Source organism: Carassius carassius, chromosome 4, assembly GCF_963082965.1.
Source record: "Carassius carassius chromosome 4, fCarCar2.1, whole genome shotgun sequence".
NCBI classification, from domain to species: domain Eukaryota; kingdom Metazoa; phylum Chordata; class Actinopteri; order Cypriniformes; family Cyprinidae; genus Carassius; species Carassius carassius.
This window is the reverse complement of record NC_081758.1, coordinates 14,666,543-14,690,910: the sequence shown is the minus strand read 5'-3', so window position 1 is coordinate 14,690,910 and position 24,368 is coordinate 14,666,543. Positions and strand designations below refer to the sequence as shown.

General features: G+C 38.0%; 1 protein-coding gene across 2 annotated transcripts in view; it reads left to right on the top strand.

Moving 5' to 3' along the window:
* LOC132137160 (pappalysin-1-like) overlaps positions 1-17,542 on the top strand; it is a 124,818-nt gene extending 107,276 nt beyond the window's left edge. For both annotated transcript variants that reach the window (XM_059547454.1, XM_059547453.1), the window contains exons 20-22: positions 8,994-9,065; positions 10,527-10,625; positions 15,935-17,542. In XM_059547454.1, coding sequence (XP_059403437.1) covers positions 8,994-9,065; positions 10,527-10,625; positions 15,935-16,039 — 276 coding nt within the window. In that variant the 3' untranslated portion in view covers positions 16,040-17,542. The remainder of the gene's footprint in view (positions 1-8,993; positions 9,066-10,526; positions 10,626-15,934) is intronic.
* Positions 17,543-24,368: the final 6,826 nt, after the last annotated feature.

Here is a 24,368-nt window from a genome sequence, read left to right as displayed (position 1 = left end):
TCGAATCTGCACAGTTTATTTCTGTCAATTTTATTGATAGCATTCAAATGCAGAGACTTGGAAGAAAACATCCAGCTGTATGTACGCATCTGGTTCTCCATAAATCAGCCAATGTGTGGTGTGTACGAGCTTGGAAGCCAACAGGAAATGTTGTGTCTTGACCGTATAGGATGGAAAATATGAAAGGCATTAAAAAGTGTAAAACTATCTCTGATACAGATAGTATAAAAGTCTATTTAATAGATGGCAGGTAGCACTCATGCAGCTCAGGCCTGTGGAGAAACTATAAAAACATGCAGTTCAGGAGCAGACGGTTTAAATTAGGCCTTGAGTAAACAAGCCGCTTGGGTCTTTGGTGTGACACTGAATAAGAAGCATGTGTATGTGTGTGTGTGGATGGCCACAGTTGGCCAGCAGGGCTAAGTCCTGCTTTCTTGGAAATGTTCTGTTTATGTTCAGCCTTTCCATTCCTCACTGCTTCTGGAGTTCCCCCAGACTGCGTCATTTCACCTCTCCAAACATCCTCTCTACCTGTGCTCGCCCAGGAAGCAGAGCCACCGAGGTCCTCTGCAACAACCCCCCTTCAAGCTGGGCCCTTTCATTGATTTAAGCATCTCCACCGGAACACTGGGCTAATTGAGGATTTTATTTGTTTGTGTTCTGTGTGTTAGGCAAAGAAATATGTCAACAAAAAGAGCAAAGTTTCTTCACATTCAAACTGAAACCCCTGCCAGCCTGAAGGCTTATTGGCATTTCTTGCTAAGGATTTGAACAAACCCCTGACCCTGTATGCTGAACCTGAAGGCAGATTTATACTTGTGCGTCTGTGCATCGGTTTTCATTTATACTTCTGCGTCGTTGTCCGCATCGACATGCAGTACACATGCAAACCACTAGTCTGCAGTGTCCATGGGCATGTTGCTTGTATAACCAGCAGACCACGGCAAAAGCTAAAGAAGAAGCAGCTTGTAGGAGAAGAAGTGCAGGGGGATGGCATCCCCCTTGTTAGAAAAAAAGAAGAAAAAAAGCATCTCCTCTATCCTCTATGTAAAACTTATCATGCAAATTAAATATTAAAATTCTCTATGTATGATCATTTATGAACTAAATAATGGTAATTGGCAAATTTTGACATTCTTTAAAAAGAAGACAGCAGAAGGTATGATATTTCCTTAGGGTTTAAAGACCCCTGACATAACATCATTGTGCTGTATGTGTGACTGAAGGACAGAGAGATAATATTGAGAGTTGACATTTTCAATTACATCACTGATTTTGCAAAAAAATAAAATAAAAATAAGCCTATTAGAATGCAATAATGAAAAAAAATATACCTGTATGGGTTTTCCTTTTTTATTTATCACATAAAACAAGAGTACGTTCCTGACTATCAGCACGTGTGTGCACATACAAATGGGCTATTAATTTAATAGAACAACGCAAAGAGAACAACCCTACGGTGTTTTATTCCTGAATGAATCTGTTTTTGAACAAATCAAGTGAGCCAGTGATTCAATGATCCATTCATAAAAATAGACTCTTGCTTCATTTCTAATTTAATCAGCCGTTTTGAATGAAAGGTTTGACAGGATGATTCAGTGAATCATAAAACAGGGATTTGCTGCCACCTGTTTGTGGTTTTTGTGTCATATATATTTATCTATGATATGCACTGATGAGCACTGAGGCTAATCTGACAGACGCCATTGCAGAGGCACTTTCAAAACAACAAGTAGCGCTTGAAACTATGATTCAAAATGCAATTCGGATGGCTATGGAGGACGTGAAATCCTCTTTGATCGAGCTCCGCCAAGAAGTGCAATCCCAAACCAACACAGTACGAGACTTGGGTTCGAAGGTAGACAAGATTCAAGGGGAGACGCGACAGATAAAGAAGGATTTGAACATGTGCACAACAGAGCAGCATAACCTCACCTTGAAAATTGCGGAGTTAGAAGACAGGTCTCGTCGTAATAATTTACGTTTGGTGGGGCTGCCGCAGGGCGGGGAAGATCTGACTGGTTTCCTTCAAAAGATGCTCCCTATCTGGATACCCGCGCTGAAGAGGAAGGGATCGATCGAAATAGACCGCGCTCACAGAATCTATAGCTCCGGTAAATCCCGCACTTTGATCTTTCGCGTGCTACGGTACCAGGATCGACAGGCAATTCTTCAGGGAGCCAGGGAAGTGACGAAAACTGAACCAATTCATGACCAAGAGTCCATACTGCGTTTTTAGCAGACTACAGTGGGTTTACCTCCCGTAGACGACAGGCCTTCGGAGGCATTCAAAAGGAAATGCACACTCTGGGAATTCCAAACTTCCTCATATACCCCGCCACTCTTCATGTCAGCTTTGGTGGTAATCAACACTCCTTTGATTCAGTCAAAAAAGCGGAGGATTTCTTAGTGGAAGCTCGTAACACTCCTAGATCGAGCGCCAGACGTAAATTGTCCTTTCTATGGTCCAGAGCCTCCTCCAGAGTCTATGGATAAGTAAAATGAGTCAACCGTGAGTACGCCGATAATGTAAAGTACCAGCAATGTTAACGACTCATTTCAGAAGAGTCCTGTCAAATTTTTTTTTTTTTTCTAAATCGGTCAAACATTTGTATTTTTTTTTTTTTTTATCTTATACATATAATATACGGCTGTCACTACTGTTTATACTATGTATACTTCGTTGTTATATACTACATACTTCATGTTTCAATGGAAGAGAGTGTTTGACGTTCTGTTGAACGATGGTGGATGTTGTCACGGGCCCTTATAATGATGGGGGAATTTGCGGTCTCTAATGGGGTTTTTTTCTGTTCATGTTATTTCTATTTAACTCTTACAATGTTTTCGTTTTGTCACAGGTTAAACAGATACATTTTGGTTTTGCAAATCGTATTAAAATTCGTACTTTGTTTCATTAGATTATGGATAAATAAAAAATTATATCACTTAATATTAGAGGTCTTAACAGTCCAAATAAGCGAGCTAAATTCTTGTTCTACTTGCGCAGGAAAGCGATTGATATCGCTCTAATTCAGGAAACTCATCTAAAGAGAGCAGATGTTCAGAGATTACAGAATACATTTTATAAAGTTGTAGCCTTCTCTATTGATAACAGTAAAACTAAAGGTACAGTTATTTTGATTGCACGTAACTGTAATCTCAAGATTGACAGAGAAAGTCAGGATCAATCTGGCAGGCTTGCATATTTTTGTACAAACATTAAGGGATGGAAAATAGCTTTTGTATCAATCTATACTCCTACAATATTTGAGACAAATTTTTTCCCACATGTAATTAATCATTTACTTTCATTAATAGATTATTCTCTGATTATCGGAGGGGATATGAATGCAGTGATTGACCCTGTATTGGACAGATCTTCTTCCTGCAGTCAAGTTCAGCTCAATTCCTCGGCTGTGCTTAATGACTTTGTAACAACGCTGAATTTGGTTGACATTTGGAGATCAGGGAACCCCTCGAGTAGAAATTATACCTTTTTCTCGGCATGACATCTCTCCTTTTCTAGAATAGATTATCTACTATGTTCCAAAGAACTTTTGAACTCTTTTGACCAGACAATTATACTACCAGCTATTCTTGCTGATCATAATTCTTTAATGGTAGAATTTGAATGTGTTCCATTTGTTGAAAGATCTCTCTTTTACAGAACAACAAGTTCAATGAACACTTCAAAGCCGGTCTGTCCGAATTTCTTTCATTTAATATTGGTTCGGTTGAAGACCCTATTTTTGTCTGGGAAGCTACGAAAGGTTTTATCAAAGATTTTTCTATAGCCTTTGCTACTAACGTAAAAAAGGCACAAAATCAGAGAATTGACCATTTAGAAAAAGAATGTCAAAAACTTGATGTGTCACTAAAATCTTCTTTCTCTAATTCAAATTATAAGACGCTTCAGACCCTTAAAGCGGAATTGAACGATCTTTTGAGAAGGAAAGCAGAATTTGGGATTCACAGAACCAGACAGTCCTATTACTTTTGTGGTGCCAGACCGAGCACACTTTTAGCCTTAATACTGAAGCAAAATCAGGCAAAAGCCTACATTGAAAAAATTAAGCACCCTTCTAAAGGACTGGTTGGGAATAGCAAAGAAATTAATTCATCATTTTTCTATTTCTTTTCCAAACTCTATACGTCTGAACTTAATCCCTCAAGTTCAAGTTGTACTGCCTTTTTGCAGTCTCTTACTCTACCTCGACTTAGTCATGAGGAAGCTGAATCTTTAGGACAGCCAGTTACTTTGGAGGAACTTAAAGGGGCGTTACAAGGTGCTAAGAAAGGTAGGGCGCCAGGCTTAGACGGGATCCCTGCAGAATTATTTCTGAAATATTTTGATCTTCTCGGACCTGTCTTCCTGACTGCCATCCACGTGGCAGTAAAGGTGGGCGCTTTTCACCTGCAGATGTATACGGCACTTATATCACTGATACCCAAAAAAGGGAAAGATCATACGGATTGTGCAAACTACAGACCCATTAGTTTGCTAAACACGGATATAAAAATGTATGCCAGAATTCTCGCCTTGCGACTACAGCGATATGTGATTTTTTTAGTCCATCCTGACCAGTCTGGCTTCATGCCTAATAGGCAGGACAACATTCGGAGACTACTGCATGTCATCCATGAATCACAGGGTTGTCCCACTCCAGCTGCGGTTCTTTCGTTGGATGCGGAGAAGGCTTTTGACAGGCTGGAGTGGGACTACCTCTGGTCTGTTTTGGAGGTGTTTGGTCTGGGTAAAGGCTTCATAAACATGATAAGAGTTTTATATAGAAACCCCACGGCCTCTGTTATGACTAATGGAGTACATTCTTTACCCTTTAATTTACAACGAGGCACAAGACAAGGGTGCCCATTATCCCCTATGCTATTTGCAATGTCACTCAAGCCACTAGCCCAACTGATAAGACAGGAAAATGTCTGTTCAATCTCAATTAATTCTCACAAGCAACATATATCACTATATGCCGATGACATTTTACTGTTTATCTCGGATCTTCAAGTTTCATTTCCCCAGATACTGAAGGTATTTGAAAAGTTCAGTGGGCTCTCTGGGTACAGAATTAATTAATTAAATCCTCTTTGCTTCCACTTAATAGCATGGCTAAGAAAGTTAGACTACCTTGTAATATCTCCATACAATCTTCATTAAGTTACTTAGGCATTGTTGTTCACTCTTCCCTCCATGGCATACCTGATGCCAATTATCTGCAAATTCTAACTAATGTTGAACAAGATCTCCAAAAATGGACCTCGTTGCCATTATCATTACATGCCAGAATAGCGAGTGTTAAAATGAATGTTTTGCCACGAATCAATTTTCTTAGCTCCATGATTCCGTTACCTGCACCTAAAATGTTTTGGCACAATTCAATTCTAAAATTCGTAAATTCATCTGGAATGGCAAGCAACCCAGATTGAAATTTGAACCACTGCAGTGTGCAAAACATAATGGAGGATTAGCGCTTCCGAATTTCGAATTGTATCATAGGTCCCCTCAAATCAAATTCATTAAGGATTGGCTAGACCCGCTCTCTAGGGTTCCTTGGAGAGAGATAGAGTAGAGCTTAGCTGGCAAATACAGGTTACAAGATATACTGTTTTCTGGGCTAAACAACAAACAATGTTTGCAAGCTTTTGGTCCAATCATGGCCTACACAGTAGTCAATTTCAAACTTATGGAAAAATGTATTAATTTCTTGCATACTTGACACAACCATACACCTATTTGGTATAATAATAATATCCGTTCGGGAGGTATACCATTTTTCTCTAGAGACTGGATGCAGAAGGGCATTTATACATTAAAAGATATTGCTGGTCCATAACGTTTCTTAAGCTTTCAAGAACTGTGTGAGAGGTATGGACCAGAACCCTCTTCTTTGTTTTTATATCTGCGCCTAAGGTCAGCCATGAAGGCTTATGGGGTGCCCTGGGGGGAAACACTTCCTATACATCCGATCATTGCTTGGTTTGAATCGTCTTCTTCTAGTCACTTTACTTCATGGATGTACGGGAAGGCCTTAGAGGTTTCAGCAAATCGCCTAGCTATAAAGCGTGCATGGGAAAGAGATTGTGAACAACAGGAGGATCTCACCGACTGGGGAAGAGTATGGCAGAACATTTTTACTTCATCTAGGAATCCTAATCACCAACTGATTCACTATAACTTCTGTCACAGAACTTATTGGACCCCACTCAAAAGACATTGTATTGACTCCTCCTTCAGTCCTTTTTGTGATAAATGTCCCAACCAACAACTTGGTTCCTTTTTCCATATGATGTGGGAATGTGAAAAGGTTAACCATTTTTGGACGAAAATCATTGAATATCCGATTCCAGTGACACCCTCTGTATTATTACTGAATGATGACTCTCAGTTTGACTTCTCTAAGCTGCAAAAATTTGTCTACCTGGCCGGTTTAACGTCTGCAAAAAAACTCATAGCTCAACACTGGCTCCCACCACATACCTTGGATATATTCAAGTGGTTGTTTCAACTTCGGGACATTATAATGTTAAAAATATCCACAGCTCCAGCTCCATCAGTCCAGTAGAGCGGCAAGATATCACAGTCGGTGTGACGTAGTACACGTAGTTTTGACAGAAGTTTCCACCCTGCCAGATGGTCTACTAAGGGAATAAATCTCTTGAGACCAACCTCTGGTGTACTTTGAGCAGGGAGCTTAGCACCATGAAGCGGATGATTGGCAGGGAACAACTGAACTGGCCGCTCTAATAACCTCCTTGGAGGATACAAGCTTCTGGGTGGACACTGAGAACTGTGCTCCCTGGAGACTGCTTTACCCTGAAGCACCGGAGGTGGCAGGGTTGACAGACCAGGCACCATATGATGAGGTGTACACCGCTCTTCTCCAGAGGAGCTTGCCCTCAGAAGCCTGGCGCCTGAGTCTTCAGGACTTCTCCGCCAAAGTCTTCCAAGAAAGAATAACGGTCCTCAGAACCACAATCTCCCTGGACAACTTTGGCTAAGATCCTCGCCCCAATCCCGGATCACTCTGCATGTGAGCATGGGAAGCGATGCTCTTCTTATGCTGCGTCCTGTATAAGGAGCAGGAAGACGGCTGGGGTTGCTCCCGCTCAGCAGCTCCTAAGACCGGACAATAGCAAGGAAGAAACCACTGGAATGCTGCTGCCTGCTTCTTTCCTTCTTGAAACCTCTCAACGACAGAGCTGACTGTGTCACCGAAAAGGCCAGATGGAGCAAGCAGTGCTCCAAAAGGAAGAATGTGTGCTCCTGTTAAATCAGAGATGTCTTTCTGCTGCCATGGAGAGGCCAATAGCTCTGCCCTGTTTCTTTGGTGGCCCAGAGAGATAAATCAGCAGCACAGTGCTACTCTTTAATATCATCAGATTGCACTTCCTCGCTTTCATCCTGGTCTTTAAGCAGGTCTGCTTGGTATGGCTGCAACACCACCATGGTGTAAAGACAAGCACAAGCTTTGTCCACCAGGATCGATGTTGTCTTTAAAGACCTGGTGGGCAACGCCGGAATCTTCAGCAACGATGCTGACCCTGGGGGGACAGATAAATAACAAGTGTCTGTTCAATCTGGGGCATCATCCCATAGCCATGTTCTCTCAACCCAAAGATGTTAGAATAATTACTGACATTAGGGCTGAAAGGATGGGCTAAATAAGGTATTTCCCATGATCTCAAATACTCAGTTTGGAGATCAGGGAAGAAAGTAAGGCTCCAGCGTGGAGGAGGTGACTTAAAACGCAGGAAGCATACGTCTAGCTTGCTTTTAGGACAATCTAACTGCTTCTTAGCCAGCCAATCGATTTTTAATTTAGCCACAGCACGAGTCACCACCTCTAATAGCTCCACATACTGGATGGACTAGGGTGATGAGTCTCCAGCCTCATCCTGTTCGATGCTCTCCACATGGACCTCTTCAGAGGAAGAGAGGTGAAGCAACATGATCTTATTCCGGGGGAAGAAACCACAGAGCATGCTTCAAAACCCTGAGAGCGAGCACTGGATCTAGATAGTAAGGTCACAGGAAGGGCCATGCCCATCTGCAACCACTCCACTAAATGCATTTTGGATTGCCACAATTTCAATTGCTGCTCTGCCTTGGCAGCTGCGGGACCAGAACTGCAAGGATCTTGATCCTGTGCACCCTCCTCAAAGAGCGCCAGATAGGAGCTGAGTGTGCACAGTGGCAGCAGCTCACAATGCACACAGTCAGCTCCTTTGAGAGCTGCTTGTGCATGCTTCTCTTCTAGACAAGCAATAGAGAGAGCATGTGTATCCCCTCCTGTAATTAAACGAGGGCAGGGAGGACAAACTGACTAAAATGCTGATTGTCTTTCTCTATATAACTTAATTTGTGCATTGGCACAATACACACACTTCAAACACACCTTTTAGACGGAAACAACACAGGGCGCTTGCTGAAGAGCAGAAGCTTAACAGGAGCTTAATTATGCAAAAAGCTTCAAATGCAGGTTGATGCAGAGATGGCGACAAAGGGGGAAAACTTATGGACTGCAGCTTTTAAGCTTCCTGGTGGTTACGTCACCTCACCCGTGACGTCTCGCCACTCTACTGGATTAATTTCACATGTGCTTTAGTACGCAGTCATGCAGATTAATTCCAAAAGCATTTCTGATGCAGCTCGAGTTCCTGAAAGGGAAACACATTCAGCAAAATATAGTTAAATTATAGCTATAAAAAAATTCTTTTACAAAAATAGTTAATTTATTAAAGATACTTTTGTTTTTATTAGAATTCTTTTTTTTCATATTTATTTAATACACAGAATAAGACAGAAGACAGAATTAATATTGTCTTGTAAGACATGCTCCAATAATCTTTGTTTTATTCTATTTAACTTCAGAAAGGCTTTTTTACAGTGTTGTTTAAAAACTCTCACAGTGGCTGTCAATTGAACATTGATAACTTTAAACATTACCTTTGTTATTCTGTCATTTTCTCTCATACAGAACATTGTATGCACTATGGGACTAAAGTGGTACCCTATCCCAGAGGCCCTCCACTGCATAAAGGGATGCGAAGTAAGACCTACCTCACATATTTCTACAAATATATATATATATATATATATATATATATATATATATATATATATATATATATATATGTGTGTGTGTGTGTGTGTGTGTGTGTGTATATATAATAAAAATAATTATTTGTTAATTTTTTAATAATTATTATTATTATTTTTTTATTATATTTACATATTCCTTTATTTATTTGCTTTTTATTTGTTGAAAATCATTTTATTATTTATTATTAAATATTTAATTCGTATTCATCTATTATTTCACTTCATTCTATTCTGTTTGTTTTAAATTAAATTAAATTAATAAATTTTGATTCATTTATTTATATTATTCAGTTAACTGTCTGTTCACCATATCCAAAATCCCATTGTAAGTTTGCATGATTACAACATTATGCCCTAATAGTCATTTCAAGGTAATCTCCCAGCCATAGCTTTAAGTTCTATACAGTCATGGAGGTCTGTTCTTTGGAGCATGAACTTGAACAGTTGTTTCTGCCATCTTCTCACGTTCTTTGAAGTATAATACATAAATAAAAATGCTGTGCTTAGTGTCTTCCTCTACTTTTGCTCTTTGGGGCAGTCTAGCCTAATCTGTGTTAGGTTTAACAGGGCCAACAAAAGCAGACAAGTGGGATTTGTTACCACCTTTGTTTTTTAGGGCAATTTGTTTTCTTTTTGCATTTTAGACAAACCTGGAAACCTAATTTAGAGGGTATCATGTTCCCAGCTTCCTCAAATCACAGAATGGGAATAAAAAAACAGCTACTGTGTTTTCTTGCAGAAGGAGCTGTTGAAAAGGCATTTGCCACTGAAAAGACTAAACTGACATTTTTTACATATACTGTACAGTATGCTGCTCTTTGAAGAAACACAATTTCTTAAAAGCACATGTGACTTTTCTCGCCAAGGACACTGCTAAAACAAAGGCACTGCTATCTTGAAAGTCAAATTAATCTGCACCTCTGTCTCATTTATAACAAGTCTTGCTGTGGCAGACTTTTGAACCCAACTCATCCTGACCCAGTTTCAATGGGTGGTAATTAGCAGCCCTCTGAAAGCATTTGGGTTGGACCAGAGAGATGATTTCAAACTGGAAAAGGTCACAGGTGTGTTGGGCAACCTTTTTGCCTGTCAATATGAAAATGTGTAGTAACACATATAAGTTTAATAGGGCTTTGGTTTCCGCATTAAAAGTGGCCTCCACCATCCACAAGCCCGGGAATACCAACTCAGTTTTTCCAGGGCAACATAACTGCAACAGACTCAAGTCTGTGTGTTTTTTTTTTTTTTTTTTTTGTCTCTTTATTTCTTGCTTACTGGTTTTATATGACTATATTGATGAAGTTTATGGGGGGACACGCTATTATTTGACAGTGTATTGCTGATGTTATTTGTGTTTATATATTTGGTGATTTCATGTTACAGAGCAGTTTTATCTGTTTCTCACCAGCCGTTCATGGGTGATAATTACTGCGACGCCATCAACAACCGAGCATTCTGCAACTATGATGGGGGAGACTGCTGCCATTCTACTGTTAAAACCAAAAAGGTATGTTTTGGTATTCTTTAGCTGTTTAATCTGTTGAATTCCTTGTTTATGCTTCAAGAGCTGGTACATAAACAGAGTAAAAAGCTCTAAATTGCATAATTTGCTTAGTTACTACAGATTTAGACAGGAAAATACATCTTAATAATAATCTCCTTGGAGAGGAAACTGAAGGACACCCGCAGAAGTGGGGTAAGCTCTCTGAACCATTCCCACAATGCACTGTAGACATTGTAGATGAAGCACGCACATATATGTTTGGGTGTTTTTCTAAAGCCATGGCAACAGACGGCTGCATATAGCATTTCCATATGGACATTCACCTCACTTTCCAAAAAAGAGAAAGATCCGAGAGTTTAATCCCGAGGGTGGTAAATAACCATAGAAAGGCTTTTTCTGCAAGCTTGTGTACTGTTCTTTTTCCAATTGACTTGTCATCCTCTTTCACTTGATTCCACCTCCCTTGCTTTTTCCTTGAGCAAGTTTTCCTGGCTGCCAGAGAAAGTGAACTTCTCTTTTGACAGACAAAGAATGAAGTTACTTCTCCAAAGTAACAACAGCGAACTCTGGAAGCACACTGGACGGCTCTACTCGTGCATGTTGCCAAAAAAAAAAAAGTTAGCATGTGTGATGACGCATTTCCCGGCTGAATACACAACTTGTTGTGAAAGATCTAGAAATGGCAGTTGGAACTGTACTCTTAACATTTAAATGAAGCTGTAAATCATATAGAAACATATAAACTCAAGGGGGCCATTTGCTTTGTCACGCCAGAGGATTGCCCAAGCAAATAATAAAATTAACTGCACATCCTCCACCGCTCAGGCAAAACTGCTGACCAATTCGTTGTCAATTCTGAATTATGCTTATAAGTGGCTGTAAATAAGGAATTTTATTTTCTTTGTAAATTGAGAACAAAAGAAAGTTTTACAGTCTTGTATGAATTTTGAAAGGTTGCTGCCAAAAGCAAATAATTGATTAAATTGCTCCACCACAGGGCAAGTGTGTAATTTTTGTATTTAGAAAAGCCTATAAATGATTACGTTTCATCTTTGTCATGTCATTTTAAGGAGTTTTAGGGAGTAATAATGTAAATGCTTTCATTATGTAATGGCTATCACGTCCACCCAATTGACCCTGTGCTGAGCTCCGCCTCTCCTGGCTGCTGTCTCTACTCCAGACAAGCTTTTTAGAGATTTCTGTGAATAGCTTGATTTTCAGTACAATGTACTAATGAAATGCAGGAGTGAATTGTGACATGGCAAAATATTTTTTTATCAGACTTTAAAAACAAAAAGTTCAACTATGCAAGCAAAATGATTAAACTGAGTTTTAAAATCAGAATTGAGACAAACACTTCTCACAGGCAACTGAAAAGAGACAAGACTCATTCGAAAGGGATTCCTGTAAGTAAACAGAACTGTTCCTAACGATACATTCAGTATGGTACTGTGAACTAATTACTATCCACATTACAATGATCTTGAGTATAACATAAATATGTTGGCCTTGGATCAAAAATAAGTGTTTGCATTGATATTTTTCATTTGGTAATGAGAGTGACACAAAGTTAATTAGCAAAACAATAATGGCTTCATCCTCATTGGGTGCATTAGGTACTGTATTTTTGTATAGTTTCCATAATATTGTGCTTAACGATGCTTTCACGTTCACTAAATATGTTAAAATGTATTTAAATTTCACAATATTACTGTTTTTACAGCATTTTTTTTTTTTCAAATAAATGCAGCCTCAGTGATTATAAGACTTCTATAAAGAAAACACTTACCAGCCCCAAACTTTTGAACAGTTGTGTACATTAAGAAAGATCCAAGTTAAGCTTGTCTGAGAAAATGACAGTTATAGTTGCCAAGGTATGACGGTTCAGAGCATTTTAAGGAATAATATTTCAACCTCCCAGTAAGTACGTATATTCTAAGCAATAAAACTTGTTCATTGTGTGCTTAAGTTGTCATTTTCTTATGACTTCTTGTACTTTTTAATGTACTTTCTTTTCCTTCTTTGTCTGGGAGCCGCAAAGGTATCATCTTCCACAATGACTTGAAAGAGAACACTTACTGTAGATCGGGTCACATCAAATCATAACAGATAACACTGAAATGATGTTTTGATTCCTCTCCCCATTTGATGGTTTATTGGATTCAGTAAACAGAATTTGGTGGCTTCCACTGGAGCTCTGTGTACTAGTGTCATTTTTGGTGGTCTTCGTGGGCTGTTTTCATTGTTTCTTTGGAAGGACTTTATGTTTTTCAATCCAGTGTTCCAATAACTCACAGTATACATTGCTTGTATTTGTCAGAGCTCTTGTCAGCCAAGGTCTTTTCCTCCCAAATGCACCATCAATAGCAAATAACTGCCCTCACAAGCCCCACAGAGCAATTAGGAAAAACTAACCCGGGCCTCTGACGTGCTATGAGCAGACAGAAAAGCGACATTGACACAAAGCGTCCTATTAGTTTGTTGGACTTGAGGATGACCAGGATTTGAATCCGTGCCTTATAGTGATGAGGTCTTCCATTTTAGAGGTGAGGTCATGAGGGCAGAGCTAAATTTGCTTCCAGTTGATGTGTTTAGTGGAGACGCTAAACATTTTCTAGCAAAGTCCTCCAGATTTCCGTTGAATGCAGATCTAAATTGTACCCAAGTATAGCTTAAACGTGGAATTGCACCCTATGTATAAAACTACACTGCCTTACATTGTGTAGAGTACAGAGGAGTAATATGGAAATGGGATTTGGTAAAAACTGTTGTAGGTTAGTTGTAGGATCTCAGCTGGTGTGTCCAACCCAAATGCCGAATACATTAACTTGCTAAAAATAGTTTGTTTGTGCAGTAAATTATTGGCTACCATCGAATTTCAAGAGACATTTACAAACAAAACAAACAATGTGCAGCTGAGTATATTATAGTGTTTGTTTTTAAGGACATTTTCTGTTTACTTTTGTGTCTCATTTTTGTGGGCAATTGTTCAAATCTTCTTTTATACTACTGAGGCTACTGGAGAAATCACAGTTCCTCTACCACCATCCCAATGACATCAGTACAGAAAAGGTCAGATGTTGTGAGAACATTCAGCGGTTGCAAGGTTTGCTGAAGGAAAAGTGCACTGACAGCTCAGCTTACTGTCAAAAGCTTCCTGCAGACTTCTCAACCTCACTTCTTTCAAACTTATGTCAGAGTTTGTCTGAAGCTTGTGAAATGCTGATATTTATACTATCCAGATGTCATGGTCTCAGTGGCATGAACTGAACATTAAAAGGAGGTTTGCTTGCATTGGCATCACCTAACGTCAGTTTATAAGTCATTTATTTGGAAGCAAACAACATATTAATTGTAGCTGGACTAATTCATGCTCTAATACCTGGAGTATTAAACTCTGGGTGGGTAACTCATCTTGCACTGTTTGTACTACAGATAGTTGGAATAATTATTATTCTTGCTTAATATTTGCATTTTACAAGAAAAAAAATAGTTTAAAACAAACGTTCAGCAAAATAAAATTAAAATGTCATAAAAATGTATAAATAATTTTTCAGATATTATTTTATTCACACCACTTGGCTTTGGTACAATAACAATATAAAAGATTTTAGTTAATTACAATATCTAACCAATTACAATAATTAGTTAACTACAATATCTCTGGTTCCTTGGCATCAAAAAGTTTGAAACCTCTGTTCTAAGATACTGTACCTACTTGTAGCTACAACTCAGTTTTGATAAATTGTTCACTTTTGCAGTTGTTTTTAACTTAAAGAAAGGAACGAAATGGTTTTTTTTTCCCTGGAAACAATTCAGGGATGGCTGCGTACACACACACACACACACACACACACACACTTAACGCCTGGAGAAGTGTTGGTCGGTTGTAAAGAGGAGTGTGGCAATGGAGGGAATGTTGTCAGCCAGAGTTTGTGAGCACTATGAATGGACTAGATTTACAGTTGGGGAAATCCCCAACAGTGGCTGGGGACACCAAAAGGAAAGGCCTGTGTATTTCACAGGGCAAAGAGAGGGCATTCCTTTCTTAAACGCTTCGAAAACAAGAGATTCCTTGTTAATCTGTACACATATACGCTCTTATGTTCCCTATTTTTTCACTCTGCACTCGCACACCTCCAGTGCACACAAACAGTATAGCTCACAGGGACTGAAAAGATACCTTTTTCTGTTTGACATCAAAAGTAAAAACAAGCTGGGGTCAGTGCTTGATGTATACTAGAGGTGCAGGTGTGGATAAGATTCTCAAAAATGTGTTCCATTCTGTGGATACTTGTGGACACATGGAGTTGTTTTCACTGACAAACAGTTTTTTATTTTTTTGCATTCCAGCTCCAGTGTTCCGCATCCTCTTTTTCCCAAATGGTAGAATAGTTAGAACTAAAAAAAGGATAATGATGTTATTTATAAAATGAGAGCACAATGTACTTTGTTCGGTGACACACACAAACACACACAAATAAAAGTTCAGCTCTCACCGTATCTAATTTGACAAAAGTGCAAGACTAGTTTTGACTGATGTTTGATAGATAGCACAACTGACCACAGTATCAACCAAGGTCAACTGTAAAGTCTTTTTACTGTATTCAATTATGTTATTCAAAAAGCTTGGTTTGTCTCAACTTATTATTATTATTATTTTAATTCTGTGAACTGTTTGTAGTCCTTGTTGACTTTTACAATTTTTCATTTGCATTGTTAAAAAAAATATTAGCTTCAGTCTATCTACTTCAAAACATTGTGTTTACTGTATTGTTACTTGCTGTTTTTTGATTAATATTTGTGAAATTTAAATAAATTTTTCAGTTAAACCGATGCTTTCATCCAGAGGAACTGACAAATTACAATTTGCGATTTATATTTCAGTAATATTTGCTGATAAATATTGTTGTTTGAGATTTTAATGCCGGTGACAGCTTTCGACCGGGAAAGAATACGAAGATATGAGATGATGTTTTGGTTATAGATACTGCACATTGATGGTTTGGTAGCTGTTTTTTGTCATTTCACTGCTTATTCTTAATGAACTCTTAGTAGTTTGCACAAAAATGTAACAAAACAATCTGTCATCAATTACTCACCCAATCAATCAAGTCATACAGGCATAAGGTCAAGTAAATTATGAAAAACTTTTCATTTTTGGGTGAACTATCCCTTGGATATCTCTTATTCGTAATGTAATTGATGAAACATTGTAACCCCTTCTGCTATTATAACACTGCTGTATTATGGTGAATGTGATCACCTCAATCTCTTGGACTCAACCCACTTTGATATTTTGTCTGTGCCAGGTGATTCCATTCCCTATGTCGTGTGACATTCGAGAGGACTGTGCATGTCGAGACCCCGACGCCCAGGAGAACAACAAAGGAGTCCGCAACAGGTCCATTGGCTGAGCTTGGTACCCCCTGTGGCACCCAGGGGGCCTGCTGGGAAACCATTCTTCTCTACATGCTGCTTATAAGAGGGCCTTTCCACTCACACCGCACTCCAACATGCCCTCGTTTCCTCATCAAACCGCGACAACTTAAGAGTGTATGACACTCAAAAACAAATAACCAACCAAACACATCAACAACAGGTTTCGCAAAGGACAAGAAGTGGAAGTTTTATGAATGACTTCTGGCAATAGCAACCATAGATGTCATCAACCTAAAGCTCAAACCAGCCTGGGCTGACAGTTTTGTTGGTTTATGTTTGCTTTCATTGATCATTATTTGTAAAGCGCAACCATGGCAATGTTGTTTTTATGTAGAGCCAGAGGAATAAGGGAGGAAAGGAAAAAAATGCAGCTGTTAATGTTTGACCGTAGTCAGAAAATGGGATGATTCCAATTGAGTCAAATTGCAAGACTTCCAAACTAAAGCAAATCGATGAATGAGAGGACCTCTGATGCTTCCACGATGCCCCTTAACACCTGACCTCCGAGACTGACTCGATGACAGTTTAGCCATACGCTGTGTCCTCTCAAATCAAGTGTTCTCCGTCTTCCTATATTTATCATTTCAGATATCAAAGAGGAAATACATTCAAATGGACCCTAATATCAAATCCAAATCTGTGTCACACGAATGGCTTGCACTCCTCTGCATGTTTGAGCTCCTCATACTCACTTGGAAAAAAAATCTGGCTGACAACCTCAGCGCCTGTATGAAACATCGAGGGATGATGGGAATGTTTCACAGTGCATAGGGAGATGTACGAGTGCAGCTGCAGTGGCCCTAAATCACAAAATCCTGTATATCAGCAAGAAATGTACAAATCTGATGCCGAAAAATCATCAGAGGAGGTGTTGATCCAGTGAGTTACATCCAGAGAGTGAGAGCATGTGAAAGAAGCTGTGTTAGCACAGCTGTTGCTGCTAGTTATGCTGCCATGGCAATGCAGCCAATTCTGTCTATGGACAGTTTGTAGCTTAGTCTGCAATAGATTTTACCTCTGGTCAAAATGCAGTTATATCAACTTTACAGGAATACATATATTCATATAGGCGCATTCTATATACGCATTTATATATTCATATAAACAGCTTTATACATGTAGATATGCCAACAGTTTCCCCTCTGCAGAAAAAAGGCTGTTTTGTTTTGGCTGTCAAAGTTCACACACTAATTGACTTAATGGTTTCATTCTGTTCTGTGTGATTTTCCGAAATGTGATCTGAGCTGAACATTCAGAGCTCATTGAAATGGATTGCGCACCCGTGTTGCTATCAGTAAATGAAGAAAGATGTTCTTCACAGATGACTTATTTATAAATCAATCCCTGATGGGACGTATTTCCTGCCTGCGTGTTTGGTGCAGTTTGATAGCTATGATTAATGTTAATAATTAGATTGACTACAGAATTTCTTTTTGAAACGAGTAAAAATTAACCCCTGTCTGGTGTCATATATATATATATATTTAGAACTATGAAACAGATTATGAGATTAATCATTTTCATAGATTGATAGCCCTATTAGAGACTCAGTAGCCAATGAGATCACTGACTAAAAGAGAAATACAATTATATACACACTGACACAGCATATCCCGGACACAATTAATAACTCATATAAAATGTGCAGTCAGTCAGCGTTTCCATGTTGATGAAGAACAGCTGAAGGGTATTCAGGACAATAACATATTTTATTAGAAGCCATGTGTCCATAAAAAAAAAAGCCAAATTATAAGAAAAGTGAGTTAAATATTGACGCAAAGAATGTAATTTAGCCTTCATTGTGAATTTAGTTAGCATTTAGCATCAAGGTGTTTGTGCTAATCTAATACAGCATTATATTTGTAAAAAAAAAAAAAAAAAAAAAGTTAAACTGTGTAGAAAACATAAAATATTTTTAGGCTTTGCAGTTCATATTCATTTGGCATTTTGTAATAGATATATCTCATCGGCAGATATGCCATCAGTGGTCCCCTTTTTGTGGTGCTTATTATTTTTGTGAAAAATAACTAACTGTAACATTAGCGCGTAACAGCAGTGTATGTAACAAGTGGCTTAAAGTTCAACACAACTGCAAATATGCTGTTTAATAACAGGTATTGTTAAGATTTATATTTATATGTACACCAGTGTAAAACTGCAGAGTAGAGTCTATGGTAGTGTGGTAGTAATGGCAGTCAGTATGACCCCATTAAATACCTACAAATTGGTATACAAACTACTTTTAGAAAGCATAGAACATCTAAGGAACATAAAAACGTCTTGGAAGCATTTATCAGCCACCCTCACAATCTCCCTGAGCTCTCAGAAATACATCTAAATGACATCTTTCTCATTACATTAGCAATGTAGCATAGAAACAACAACAACTGTTGTGATAGAAGTGAAGCTACTTATCAAACCAGAATATCCCAACATCACAGGTTGTCTCAGCCCAGCCAATGATAAGAGGTTATTTCTATGGCATTGAGGTCTAACAGTGAATATTCTCTTTTTTTCAGAAGTGAAGAGTTTAAGGTAGGAAGGGCCTTGTGTGTATATTTATGTCTGGTGGTTTTGTTCAACTGTATCTCTGTCAATCAATATTTTTATCTTCAACCACAGTTGCTGCACTTCTTTGAACAGTTATTTTGTTGAAATAGTAAAAAAAGAAAAAAAAGAAGTTTACCATAAAAAGAAAAGCTGCTATGGTCAGACAGGTTATCATAATTGTTAAATTAAATATATAGTCGTTTCGTGTATGACATCATTGAATAGTACTTCATACTGTGTCTTGTTATGTTCTTTTCTTTTCACTACCTTTGGTTGAAACTGCGAGTATAAAAGAGAAATGTGTGTAGTCTGACCATCTAAGGATAGCCAAAGGAAAAAAATCTGATCTGCTAGAGACATGGCAACAGTGAGATGACAGAGTAGGTTGTGCCAGTCATGACTTATTTCTTCATGTACACAAGCAGTCGTCATTTCTTTTGATGTAAAGATCATGTCATATTTAGTCTGTATAGAAGTCTTTGTTCCTAGTATTAAACTGTATGCTGTTATTGCATAGTAATTGCTAAAATACCGCTGCTTTTATTATCACTTGGAAAGAGTGCCTAGAACATATACCAATATATGTGCAATTATATGAACCAGTATCACAAGCGGTTTCAGACATCACTGAAAATGTACTATTACTGAGCTTTACAGTACATACAGTTCTTTACTGTACACAAACGGCAATCAACCTTTTCGGTGTTTTTTTCCTAGAAATGTAAAAAAAAAAATTGGAATGCATTCTAACGTAAAATTACCTTGTTCTTTTGAAGCCATGAAAAACCAGATCAAATCAAATGAAGTTTGGTGAAACAGTCTACTGTAAACTTAACAGGATCTTTTTTTTTACAGGCTGTACCTCATGCCTGTAATGTTTGCTGCTTACTTATTCAGTATTAGTAATTTAAATCTCTTAGCAATATACAGTGTTGTAAATAATGTCATTATTTATTAAGAATATTGTCTTTTTTTATTTATATTTACACAGTTCATCTAAATTATTTTTATATGTCTCCAGTTTTATTTGGTGTGATCAAAAGCCTTTTTTTCCTTGCTGTTCATTTCACTGTTCCGGATAGAAAGCAAAGGCCTGGCGTAAGAAATGACCTGTTTTCCCAGCCACTCAATTTGTGTGAGTAATGAATAAAAGTCTCTAATGCACAAGGAAAATGTTATAGAAATGCCACCTTTGGAAAATCATACAAAGCGTTCCTTTGCTGTATTGACTTCCACAGGTGTTTTTAGATTCCATATGTTTGTATATTCTGGGGAAACTGGTCAGAGAGGTTCCGTTTCCAATTGCTGAGTAGATACATTGAACCGGTCTGGAGCTCGTGTGGTTTTGTGTAAATAATAGAATGGGTGAGAGGAACTGAAAGACTGCTTGTGGTGGCTCAGCTGCTGATGTTTGGCCACGTATAGAAAGCCTCATGTATAGATTCCTTCTATAATCTAGCGCGTGTCCCTACATTTTCATCCTCACTGCAGAAAGAGGCATGTCCTCATGTCCGTACATGCAGATGAAGTTGTACCTCAGCAAATTAATGTCCTATTTTGTACATCCAATTTTGTGATTTAAATGTTTCAACCTGTTAGAGGTTTCTTTACATCCTGAGATGTTTGCCGTAATTTCACTTTCTGTGTTTCTACACAGCTGTGTAGGTTTTGTACAGGGCTACTAGTAACATTGCTGGACATCAATATTAGACCAGTTCAGCATGTTTTTCTCCAATCTAATAGAAGATTACAGTTGCAAGATCAAAACCGTGGTCCCAAAGTCTGAGATGTAAAAAGTTTTATGGTGTGCTACTTTCATCATAGTATAGCAAATTTAGATGCATTTAATCATACGTTTTTTGCAACGAGAGATCATTTACCCCATTGTGTCATTTGAATATTCATTTTGCGTGCTGTTTTTATTTTCACAACCTTTATATCTAAATCAAGTATGTTACATGTTATTTGATATATATTATTACCCTGAGAGTGTTTTTTTCAATGCCCTGCTTAATTTTGTGTCATCGTTTGGTCTCCGAATTTGGATATTCTTCTGTGACTGCACTGACATAAAAATCAAGACCAGACATGTCGTTCTGTATCTCCAAATACAACCCTAAAAGGCTTGACCTCCTACCTTGATGGTCTCCGTGAGTACTGGTTAGACTCAATAAACCCACTTTGCTCAGTATACATCCTAAATGCACTGTTTTGGGCACTTACCACAATATTATTTTAATAACAAATTGATTTGTACCATATGTCATTTTTCATGATTATTTCTGATTGTTTGTTCATTTGTTAGGTTTTTTTCTGTATAATGTTGATATTATTTGTCACAGAGAAGACTAGTGTACTGTATATTTTCATGAACTCCTCAAGCATTATTAACAGTAAGTACATCAATGTTATTTTTTCTATGTATTATTTAGAAAATAAACACTGGTTAATGAAATGTAATTGTACCGCTTGTTTTACTTGCTTTGTGAAACCTAATGCAGGCATTTGTCCATACTGCTACTCCTGTAAGTATATTTCTGAAATGATCTCTAAATATTGTAATGGGAAATATAGAAGAGCGGGGTCACTGTAACTCTAACACCTTCTGCGTGTTGCCACCTCAGTTTTGAACAGGCAAAGTGACAGTCCTCTTTCACAAGTCAAAATATATATATTTCTAAAATATTCTTTCCTGTTTGTCTCAGGGAGCATCATATGACAGTTTGCACTTTAATTTACATTTGTTCATATTTTAGACATAATGAAATTTAATTAAAACATCACTAAACCCTTTGTTGCATGACTTTTACATTGTTACAAACAAACAAACAATAAATAAATAGATTGTTTTGAACATCCAGTTCATTACCAAAAAAAAAATATATATATATTTTAATCCGTTTTTAAAAGGACGTTACAGTGTTACTGATCTTTTTGAAAATTATTTATTCATGCATGTTTCATATTAAAATAATAATAATTAAAATATAACCCTTCGGGAGAAAAATAAATGTAATTTTATAACAACTTATTAAAGTATAGTGATATTTTTTTATCAAATTAACGCAGCCTTGGTGAGCACAAGAAACTTCTTTCAAAAACAGTACAAACTTGATATAGTTTTCAACATACACTCAAATGTGAGCTCAGCTAATGCTTTAGATGGAGAGACAGAGCGCGTTTACATTGTGCTGGAATTAACAGTCAAACAGCATCTCATACTTTTTCCATTGGCCATTTTAAACACATTTGCCCCGGCCACATCAGCCAACAGTGTTGGTTTTCCTGCGATCGGAGGCTACTCTGAGTAGGCAGTAAAATTGGCTTGGCTTGAGACAACTGTGGTTTTGTGGTTTTAAGAGCAGCCAGTTTAGTCCCAGCTTCACAAGGTCACCCAGAGGCCCGACTGCAGATGAAATCAGAGCGGGTGTCCCTCTTTCACTGAGGGATTTTCCCCCGGCTTCCACTAGAGAGGAAAAACTGAAAAGCAAATCAGTTTTGGAAATGCACTTGGCCTCAGGCAATGGTGGTGGACAATTATACCAAGCAGTGGAGCTTGTTATTTTTTTCAGCTCTATTCATGGATCATTTGGGGAAACTGGTGAAAGACAACGCAACTGCTAAAGACTGGTGGTTAGTGTGAAAATACGAGCGCTGTAAACAAGCCTACAGGATATGAGAATAAATAGCTGTTTCTTTATTTGTACCAGGTTGTTTATTTAATTGAAAACTTATGAGGATCATATACACGTAGTCCACAAAATGACTGCTATGTAACAGTGGCATTATTTTATTTAACAATTCCCAGAAATGCTTTTGATATTTGTATAAAATTATATTATCTAAACAATCTGATTGAAAATTGTTTCTACACCAATTATGTGTCAGTTTAGTTCAGAGATGGATATGCAGTAATCAGTTTAATTATAATTTTAACATTTGAAACTTTTCTGTGGGGTATAATTTATTGCATCAATCATTCAACATTTTTCAGTGGTTTTATTTTTTATTATATGAAGGTCTCTCTCTCTCTCTCTCTCTCTCTCTCTAAAACATGGTTTCATCACCATTTTGGGCACTTTTCAAATGCCTTTGTATGTATATTGTTTTACCCATGCCCCAGACCTAATATTAAAACATATTTTTTAAAAAACAAATTTCTTGATAAAATGAAAACATCAATTATTATATTTTTAAAAGTAATGGACTAATTATTTAATCAAAAAGTGAAATTATTTAAATATTAAATCTTGTTTTTCATTTTGACCATAAAGACGTGGAAGACAATGAGAGGAAGCTTTATGAATAGCATGTTAGATACTTGTGATATTAATACTACATGTAAACTATAATGATTTGAGGAGGTCTCTTAAGTTAATGCACATTCCCTGATGAAAATAAAAATGTGTAATGGTTAGAGATAATAAAGGCTTTGATTCTGTGTGAACTGTGATGTTTGTGATACAAAATGTAGCCATGGCCAATATGTGATACTTTTATGGGCCTGTGCTTACAGAATTCACTGCTGCTGAAAAATAGACCAAATACAATGCAGGTCTGCTGTTGGGATTCCAGCGGATTGTGTTACTTTCCAGGATTCTCCTGGCACACAATGAAGGCACAGGGCCATTATCCTCGCATGGTTGCTTAAATAGTTCTCCCCGTATAATTTCAACATTAATGTTAAAGAAAAAAATGAGCACTACCAGCTCATATTTTTCCCAACATCATGACCACCTCATCACTCTCTGCTCTCTCTAATCCCCATAGACATGTTCAGCTCTGTGAGACCCTTCAAATGAGGCAAATAGTAGTAGAAACCATCACACCCAAGTAGTCATGAATTTCAAATGTCATCCATTTTTTTTGGGGGGGGGGGGGGCACAGCAGCAGCTATAGATGTCATAACCTGCACCATCTGTTTATGCTGAAAGATGTTGACTATTATGCTTTTCCAAACATTTATGACTTCCGTTTGTGATGCTAACAATGGAGGACAGGAGGCAGATGCAAGTAAAGGTAGTTTATTGACAGGAGTTGTGATGGATGAATGCTGGTGAGTGACGCAGGAACCACGATGGCAGCACAGACAGGTGAGTAGGTGATTTGAATGCGTTGGTAGCGATGACGGTGGTAGATCGGTGATCCGTGGTGATAATCCGTGAGTGACTGTGATAATCCAAAGGAGACCGAAACAGGAAACAGGGCAAGGACAGGAACACAGGAGCACGAACAGACATCAACACTTGGACCTCAAACAACGATCTGACAAACAGGAGACGAAAGACAGGGCGTTAAATAGGGGGTTGGAATGAGATGCACCTGCCGCTGATCAGGCGATCAGTGGCAACGCCCACATGAACCAATCAACATGACATAACATGACTACAGCTGGAGACGGTGCATTCGCGAACCGTGACACCGTTATTCCGTTGAACACAAACTGTAAGGAGATGATAAGCAGAATGTCAGAACTGTTATTGTACAGCTTAAATAGATGCAGGCCAGGTAATGTCAAAAGGACATTTTTACCTTTAAAGTTTTCATTGATGAATCATTGAAACATCCATAAAACTTTTTAGAGCTGATCTACAGTAAATGGGGATCACTTACAGCAATTAAAGTGAAAGTGAAGGTGAAAGTGACGTGACATACAACCAAGTATGGTAACCCATAATCAGAATTTGTGCTCTGCATTTTACCCAGCCAAAGTGCACACACACAGAAGTGAACACACACACCGTGAACACACAC